Below are 9535 nucleotides of genomic sequence, written 5' to 3' on the forward strand. Positions count from 1 at the left end.
GTTATAAATATATCATTTAATAATTACTAAAATAACTATTTAAATTATTTGTTAACACACGATTTTAATATATAATTACATATAAAATACCTTGTCATGTCATTATTAATTGCACCTTTTCATGTTAAAGTCTGTAACTAAAGCTCTGCTCAGTAGTTGGTTATAAATATGCATTGTCATAGCAACATCTCTGGTGTCCTAAAACCTTTATTAAAATGGAGCAGGTTATGTTTATTCTAAAGTCCATTCACCATTAAAACAATGTTCTGAGTGAGCGACTGTGGCAGGATGGCCAGCAGCCTGGACTGGTCTGAGTGGATGTGAGGATCTCTGCAGGGTTTCATGCTTCATCAGGAGTCCTGCAGGAACACGGCGCCCTCTGCAGGCCAGCTGCTGGAACAGCAGGCCTGAGCTGGGTCTGAGTGCAACCAGGTCACAGAGAAACCAGTTCAGCCCGCTGCTTCCTCATGTGGAACAAACTGGTTCCCCTCTTACCGTCCTGCAGCTTCTGTTGTGGAAATAAAGACATTAGAAGCCTGATTTACTGTGTTGATGCACCAAAAACACCAAAGATCAACAGATAAAAATGTTTTTTTTTAACACAGGAGCAACGTGTTTCACACAAACCACTTCCTGTGGCTCATGTCCTGCATCCTCTGTCTGACCACTGGAACGTTTTCCATCACATAAACCGGATTAACTCAACAACACACGAGTGCCAACGTGAAACTGCCGTTTTCATGTGAAATGGATCCTGTAGAAACTGCTGGAAGACGGAGAGCGCCGCGCTGAACCCACAATGCAGTCTGCTTGGAATGGACCGAGTCCACTTTGAGCTGAATCAGGATCTGCGTGTGCGTTCACACCAGGATCTGGATTAAGAGGCTGGTGTGATGTAGAAAACGAAACACCAAACAGGCATTCGAGCCGTTTTTAACGGAGGTCTTTCTGGTCTTCCAGACCCAACGAGAACAGATGGCTCCAGTCCATCAGACTGGTTTCAGTCCAGTTTATTTGCCATAATTCAAGCTTCTCTCCCAGTTTCTCTGGAAGCTGTTGATCTGCGGTGTTTCACCACCCGTCCACTTCCCTCAGAGACGCCTTGTTGCTGCAAAAATCCTGTTTCTGTGTTGCAGACCGACTAAATATTCCCAATAAAACCACTGGAAAACATCTGGATCTGAAAGTTCCGCGGCGTCCGCCAACATCCAGCCACACACACACACACACACACACACACACACACACACCTCTTACCTGCAGGCTTAGTTTCTGTCGTTCAGGAAATCATCTCAAACATCTCATCACTCATAAAGCACACGGCCAGATGTCCTGCAGGGTTTAAATCAGATTTTATTTCACATAAATACGTAAATCAAGGGTTAAAATGTGGATTTAGGTTCAGATTTAACATGACGAAGCGTCCAGGTGTTGGAAGAAACCGCGAGCTGCAGGTGTGGACGATCAGAGCCGCTGATCCGATGCTGACGGACGTTTCAGGCGACTTGAAGGTGTTGGATGGAGAAGTTTAGGACCAGATAAAGTTGCAGGTCTTCAGACTTTCTCCCCACCAGAGCAGGAATTTCCCAGAAGACACGTCAGCAAAACCAGAACCACAGCAAGTACTGCTTCCACGCTCTCACACAACCGCATGCATTCGAGTCCGATTCCAGCGACAGAACACTCTCTCGTCTCCTTCGTACGAAGAGAAGGACGTCCGAGTCCAGGTCATCGAGACGGGTCCGAAGGAGCTTCTGGTTTGGGTTTATTTGTTGGGTCCAGAACTGTTCCTTCATACAGGACCTTGTTCTTAATGCCATCCTCTATCAATCTCTGCTGCACACGTAGCTTCGCGTTGTTCATCCTGCAGTACAACCTGGAGAGGAGACACGAGGACGTTTCTGTCACAGCTGGACAAGAGGAAATGGATCCATGTTGGTGGGGACTTTAACACCTACCAGGACCCGAGAGTGGTGACCATGAAGCCGGCAAACCCCACGTCAAAAGACCGCTTCACTCGGCCTGTAGACAACAGGACAGACCGCTGAGTACACACACGGGACCTGTGGACTTATTTCTACGGTTTTTCATCAGAATATTTTCCAAGATTTGATAGAAAAACTGTTGAAGACAAAACTGTCCTGTTGAAGACTTCATGTCACAGCGCAGGCGTTGAAAAGACCAAATAAAATGTCAAACTTAAAGAAAGAAATGAAGTAAATAATCAGGATAATCCTAGGAACGAGTAAAGTCGTAGAAGATCAGTGGTCTTTTAGCTGAAATTCTCTCCATTTTGTTGCTATGCTACATGCTAGCATTGCTGTTATTCTACATGCTAGCATTGCTGTTATTCTACATGCTAGCATTGCTGTTATTCTACATACTAGCATTGCTGTTATGCTACATGCTAGCATTGCTGTTATGCTACATGTTAGCATTGCTGTTATGCTACATGCTAGCATTGCTGTTATTCTACATGCTAGCATTGCTGTTATTCTACATACTAGCATTGCTGTTATGCTACATGCTGGCATTGCTGTTATTCTACATGCTAGCATTGCTGTTATTCTACATACTAGCATTGCTGTTATGCTACATGCTAGCATTGCTGTTTTGCTACATGCTAGCATTGCTGTTATGCTACATGCTAGCATTGCTGCTATGCTACATGCTAGCATTGCTGCTATTCTACATGCATGTCCTTCCAGGAAGCTCTTGTACTGAAGAGATTAATAAATAAACCTCAGATTACTCATGAACCGATGCTAACAGCTGAACTGGTCAATTAAAAGGAAGTAAAAACATTTACCAGTTTAAGAAAAGGTACAAAATGCAGATATTAAATTATTAAAAGCCAAAAAATTTTCATGTAAAAGTGATAAATATTTTTGTGGAAATCTTTATTTTGTATACAAAGTGAGAAATGTGAGTGGTGTAATAGAGTCGCAGAAATGGAAGAAGATTTTAGTTATACTTCTGCCGAGTCCTTTTCAAACATGAACTGTGAAGATGTGAATAGTGTAAATAAAAGGACATGTTTAAACATAAACCCAACCTAAAAACCAACAAGAAAAAGCTCACTGGTGGCCATGAAGTGGAGCATGCCGGCAGCCAGCGACCCTCCGGCTCCATGCAGGATGGAGTCTCTGGCACACGGCGTCTTCTGAACATCCAGGATCCCCAGCAGCTTAAAGCCCTGCAGGACATGCAGCCAGGAGAGACACGCTTTAAAGCCTCACGGAGACAGCAGCCACATCTGAACCTGTCACACTGAAGAGCATCAAGTTTTTTACTCCAGAAAGAGTCTGAAAGCAGATCCATGCAGGTTCTTCACATTGATCCAACATCTTTTATTCTGACACAGCTTCGCCTCCAGACACCAAGGAGACACTAAGTCAGGAAACATGGATGGAAATTAAGTTAATTCCATGTTTATTAGGGCTGAGAGATTAATTGATTAATTTGAATTTGCTGTTTATGAAGATTTATTTTTATGAAAATCAGGATTTTTCTTTGCCCCGCCATCACCTTTTGGGCTTCCGTACCTGATAGTGACGTCAGCGCGCTCCTGCTGGTTTCCCACAGAAACGCAAAGCGGGCACGTTGCGCTATTTTAGGGTTTTCAACTTGCTGAAAAGAATTTGCTTTCGGATTTTCGAAGCTTTTCTCCCTCACTTTCTTTTCTATAACCCCGAAACTCACTGTTGTTTATTCCACACCGCGCCATATTGACCGGGAATTACCTGGTCACGACCATATATGGTCACAACCCCCACGTCACGTCTGGGGACACGTAAACGCAAAAAAGTGTTTCCATTACACTTTTGCAATATAGTTCTGTATTGAAATGTCTGGAAAACCTCCTCTTGAGATTGTAAAAACATTTTTAGCAATATTTGGGGCTTGCTTGAAATGAAGGCGTTTCCATTCGTGGGTTTTTATGGCGATATTTAGTTTTTAGTTCTAGGTGTCATGGAAACGCAGGGTTTTCAGTGTGGGAGGGGGCGTTGTCACGTCCACAGGGGTCTGAAGCCAGATGCAGCTGACAGGTTTGTCTTTTTGCCAAAAATGTGTAAATTAAACAAAAAACAGCAAGAATGTAATAATACATGTATGTTAGAAATATAGCTTTAATTAACATTCAGGGATTTTTTTTTAATAATATTTTGTATCAAAGAGGTTAATTTTCTGTAAACACATGTTAAGTGTAAAGAAACGTTCATTTTTATTCCCTTATTGCCAATGTGGGAAATTGTTTTGGTTATTTAATGTCAAAATACTCTAAAAGGAATCACTATTTTTCTTCCAGAAGGAGGCATTTTTATTTATTATATTAGTTTCTTTTATTTTAGAATAAAGTTACACAAGTAAAGTGAGGCCGATTCCTAAATGTACGATCAAAACTTAAAACTATCTCACAGTGGAAACACACTAAGTACAAACATGTTGTTTCTTATGTTTACCGCGGCAACGCCTGTATCTCTTTGTTTAGTTCCACTTTAAATTCAGGTAAACTATCAGGCTGAGTGCAATGAAAGCATTTTTGAAAAAAAAAAAAATCATTTTTGACGTTTGTAATTTATGATTATTGTTTTCTTTACAGTAGCCCAGCTCTATGTTCAATAAACCTTTCACGACACTTCCAGCATAATTTTATATATTTAGCTGAACACCTGGGATTTGACCTGAAGCTGATATTTGATGATATTTCCAGTAGAGATGGGACGTTTGAAATGGAAGCACTGAAGCCCGTTTCCTTCAAATGAGACGGAATTGGTTGAAACTCTGCGTTGAAGCCGATGAGAAACTTCTGCCGTCACGTGACCGATGACATGTGACTCTTCGTACGCCCAACGAGACACCGGAAATGACGTAACTGGTTCAAAGCGTTGGCGGTACTGGTAACGTGTCATCTATCGGAATGAGAAACGCCCGGCGTTCCCTCCTGCTCGCCGCTTTACAGGCTGAGAGATCATTAGAGAGAAAACTTTAAGTATGGAGACTTCTAGTGGAAGAAAACAATCATGGAAAAACTTCCACCTGGTGTCAAAAGGTCAAATAGTATTAGATTACATTCTACTTAGTATAATTGTTAACGTAGTATTTTATTTAGTTTTATATGGTATTGGTAAATATCTCTCTGTTACATTGGCTCGGATTACTGACAACTGAAGATTAGTTAATATTAAAATATAAAACGTCATGATGTTCAGGGTGTTGCTGACTGATGAGGCTTTTCTATCAATCATTCAGAAATCAGGAAAAAGCAGCGAAATTTAAGATTGTTTTCAGAAAAGATGCATAAGCACGTCACAAATCCCAATAAACTAATTTTGACTTTGTCAAAACTTGTTTCACATGTTGAGATGATGACCCCTCAGAGTAAAGATAGCTGAAAGACTGAACTGTTTGTGTTAGAAGTTAAATCAAGATGGAGAAATGAGAAGATCTGTGTCTATAATAACTTCAGCTGACCACCACACAACACTGTTATGGTCTATTTTATAAGGCTTTCAAGCTTTTTTCAGTACAAACAAACAGAAACCGACCCATCTCCACCATGCAGTTTTTTTTTTTATTGTATCAATAAACACCAAAACGTAAGAGAGATGAGTTTCCATAGCAACCACCTCTTCAGCAGCTGATGACTGTAAAACTCCGCAAATCGTCTTTCTGACCTTCTGAAAACGGACCATTTTCCAGCTTCTCCGTCCAACAAACACCTGCTACAGACATGTCTGACCTGCTTCTGACTCGCCTCCTCCTCCCCTGCCATGTCCGTCTCCTCTGGTGGACTTTAGGTCGCAGCTTTTGCTCTAAATGAACTTTATGTTGCAGGTTTTGCTTGAAAAACGTCTTCAATTTTCATAACAGTGTTGCCTCTGCGCATGCGCGAAGTCTGAACCGGGTCCGTCGGTTATTCTAGGCCGACGCGTGACGATGATGTATGTTTGGTTCCGCCCTCTCCTAGCAGGTTGTCGAACAGCGTCACGTGACATGAAGTGAACCACAATCCTGCTGCAAATGAATCAGATGTAAAGTTTAAATGGAAAGAAACCACTTTAATTTGTACTTAATCTTTTCTTTTCCCTCCTCCGTCGTTTGCCTGAACGACTGTATGTAGAAAACGTTCATATTCGGTCTACGGCTTTAACACTTACACAGTCATTTTAAAATGCAAATGTCATAAAATCACATGGAAATATGGTATTTTAAGTTTTACTGTGTAAATGTGTAAATAATGAGTAAAAGTACTTTTTAAAATGAACTTTATTTGATCACATTAATTAATGAATTCATTAATATTGCAATTTTAGTCTTTTTGCATTACTGCATTTTTCTGTGTTCATATTTTAATCTTGTGTGCAGTTTTAATAAATTCTAAAAATATAAGCTCCAACAGACCAGCATCATGTGCCGCCTCTAGCTGTACAGCTGGACGTGGAACTAATTACATGCTTTCATAATGAAATAAACCCGGAGGCTAAAATCCAAAATCAACCTGAACAACACTGTGTCATCTTACCTTAAACCATGAGATGGATCGTTACATGGAGCGCTGTTACTCTGAACAACAGGACTGAATAGATCCCTACAGGAAGTCCGTCTGTTGCTGTGATAAGACAGGATCATATAATCCTGATTAATTAATTAACCATGTCGCTGACATGCAGGCAGGAAGAAGAACGAACAAGGAGCGTTTAAAATACTTCTTTCCCTACCGGGAGTCAGACCCAGGCCATCTGAGAGGAAACCAGGAATCCTTACCCCCAGACCATATGATGACCTCTCATCATAAGGATTTCTGGCTCTACATCCACGGTGTCTGAGCAGCACGGCTCATTCATTTTCCCCAACTGGAAGGATTAGTTTCACCACAGTGTCCTTGAGCAAGGCGCTGCTCATAATCCCGACTGCGGAGCCGAACAGGATATGAGACGATTCGCTGAAATCCTCGGGATCAATAAAGGCCACAACAGAAAGTTTAATCTCCGTAACAACAGGTCAGTGGAGCGGAAGCAGCGTGGCCTCGCCACGTTTGGCGGCTGCTGGTTCCCGTCCGCTGTATAAAACCCGAGCTGCACAGCGGACATGAGCACACTGCCAGCACACACCTGACAGGTAAGTCTGCTCCGTCTGACTGTTAGCCTGATGATGCGACTGATTAATACAGCAAGAATTAATGAAAGATGTTCACCTTAATAAATACAATGAAATAAAGTAATCACAGCAAGGGACGGAGCTGATTGGCTGATTGTTGTTGATAAATGGAGTAAAACAGTGGACTCTGTTCCCAGCAGGATGGTGGGACAGCTCGGCATTGGGACGCTCCCCCTCATGCTGGTTTTGGGAGCCTCCTCTGTCACCTGGCCCCTGGCTCCAGCAGGTAAGACTGGCTCCAGCCAGGTGGAACCACACATTTCCACATCTCCTGCTTCTTTCAACTCCCTCGCAGACATCCCAGAAAAGGATTAACAAATGAGCATTAAGCTGCATCATGTCTGAACCTCTGTCTCCTCAGCGGGCTTTAATCTGCCGTCATGCCAGCCCGTCAACCACACCGTGTCTCTGGAGAAGGACGGATGTCCCACGTGTCATCGGGTGGAGACCACCATCTGCAGCGGACACTGCTTCACTAAGGCGGGTGAAGGGAATTAAGTAAAAGTTGCTCGGATTCCAGCTTCAGGATGTTAACAAGTTTTTAAACAACAGTTTTACTGAGAGGAAAAATTCTTTCTTAAAACAATTAATTCCCCAAAAATCTGCTTTTATTCCGTCTTGTCCAGTTAAATGAAATATAATTATGATAAAAAATATAAATCCATCTGTCTGTCCGTCAAATAAAACAACAGCATGGATCCTTCTCAGATCCAAGAGTTCTTATTAACAGCCAGAAAACTAATCTGAATCCAGTTAAACCAGTTGCTTCCTTTAAGCGCTCAGACCTTCAGTTTGTCTGAAGGCGTTAAAATAAACGACTCATGCAGATGTGATAGTTCGCCGATACACACACCTCCAATCTGGACTGGAAGCTGAATCAATCAGCAACCTCCAGTGGTAAAAAAAAAAAAATAAAAAAAATAAAAAAAATAAAAAAAAAGCCAAAACCTACAGTTCCCCCTTCATCCACTAGGGGCTGCAAAACAGAGCGAACCCCCATAGACTCCCATGTTAAAAAGACCAACTTCACAGCAGAAATAAACATGTTTACAGCAGGAATAAACACGTTTACAGCAGGAATAAACATTTTACAGCAGAAATAAACACGTTTACAGCAGGAATAAACATTTTACAGCAGGAATAAACACGTTTACAGCAGGAATAAACATTTTACAGCAGGAATAAACATTTTACAGCAGAAATAAACACGTTTACAGCAGGAATAAACATTTTACAGCAGAAATAAACACGTTTACAGCAGAAATAAACATGTTTACAGCAGAAATAAACACGTTTACAGCAGAAATAAACACGTTTACAGCAGAAATAAACACATTTACAGCAGGAATAAACACGTTTGCAGCAGAAATAAACACGTTTACCGCAGGAATAAACACGTTTACAGCAGGAATAAACATGTTTACAGCAGAAATAAACACGTTTACAGCAGGAATAAACATGTTTACAGCAGGAATAAACATGTTTACAGCAGAAATAAACATGTTCACAGCCTGGTACAAAAAAAAAAAAACATTTTAGGTTTAATAGGTTTACCTTCATGACAACTGTGGGGGGAGTAAAAATTTTTTTCTAACTCTAAGAAAAGTTAATTACTTTAAGTCATTTCATCTCTAAATTCGGCATATTTAGGGACGTGTCTTTTTGATTGACAGTACCTGATATCTTGCTGCAAGAAGAAGGAATGGAGAACAAACGCGGTTTTAGCCGGTTAACAGTATAGTGCAGTTTTAGCCCGCTTACCTCCGTTAGCTGGTAGGTTCCTGTTAGCTTTGGTTTAGATCAGATAGCTCTCAGCTACAGGCAGGTCAGAGTTAGCTAGATGTCAGTCATCCACCTCCACGCTCTCAGCTCCACCTCTTTGTCCATTTTTGTATTTTCCGGGTGAGACGACACGCATGACGATGCCAAGATGGCGATGGTAGGAACCGCCCACCGAGCTTCAATTCAGGTCTTTAGAAACCTCCGGGTGACGTCACGGAGGCTCCGCCCATCTTTTCTATACATACAATGTATGAGCTGAATGCAACCAAGCATAGTCTGTCAAACAACCACTGATGCAACCAGCTTTCTGCTCATTGTTACAAACTAAAAACCAAACTTTGTTTCCATATGTCTCCAGGACCCCGTCATGAAGAAGCGGTACGTGAACATGCGCCAGGATGTGTGCACGTACCAGGAGTTTTACTACAAGACAGTGGAGCTTCCAGACTGTTTGCCTGGTGTGGACCCGACAGTCACCTACCCCGTGGCTTTGAGCTGCCACTGCGGCGGCTGCAACATGGTCACAACCGACTGCACCTTCGAGAGCTTGCAGCCAGACTTCTGCATGAACGACATTCCTTTTTACTACTAG

At 41.8% G+C, this 9535-nt stretch overlaps 2 protein-coding genes across 2 annotated transcripts; one reads left to right on the forward strand and one right to left on the reverse strand.

Annotated features, from left to right (window-relative positions):
* Positions 1–1341: 1341 nt before the first annotated feature.
* cox20 (cytochrome c oxidase assembly factor COX20) lies at positions 1342–5881 on the reverse strand. Its single transcript, XM_079249327.1, has 4 exons — positions 5744–5881; positions 3082–3196; positions 1959–2022; positions 1342–1876 (listed from the first exon to the last, which is right to left on the reverse strand). Exons 1-4 carry the CDS (start codon positions 5774–5776, stop codon positions 1729–1731), a joined length of 360 nt encoding a protein of 119 aa, XP_079105453.1. The 5' UTR covers positions 5777–5881; the 3' UTR covers positions 1342–1728.
* A 1421-nt stretch (positions 5882–7302) lies between these two features.
* On the forward strand, positions 7303–9535 carry lhb (luteinizing hormone subunit beta; the record flags this gene model as incomplete). Its single annotated transcript, XM_079248366.1, has 3 exons — positions 7303–7387; positions 7523–7641; positions 9302–9535. The coding sequence occupies 3 exons, from the start codon at positions 7303–7305 to the stop codon at positions 9533–9535; spliced, it is 438 nt and encodes a 145-aa protein (XP_079104492.1).

This window comes from Telmatherina bonti, assembly GCF_933228915.1.
Source record: "Telmatherina bonti genome assembly, chromosome: 11".
NCBI lineage: Eukaryota > Metazoa > Chordata > Actinopteri > Atheriniformes > Telmatherinidae > Telmatherina > Telmatherina bonti.

Bases quoted from the DNA above. Each gene is read 5' to 3' on its own strand.
- cox20 (XM_079249327.1), bottom strand. From the start codon at position 5,776: ATGGCAGGGGAGGAGGAGGCGAGTCAGAAGCAG. The intron at 3,197-5,743 runs GTCAGACATGTC...CATGTCCTGCAG, and splicing joins AGGAGGCGAGTCAGAAGCAG to GGCTTTAAGCTGCTGGGGAT. The intron at 1,877-1,958 runs GTAGGTGTTAAA...TCTCCTCTCCAG, and splicing joins GTCACCACTCTCGGGTCCTG to GTTGTACTGCAGGATGAACA.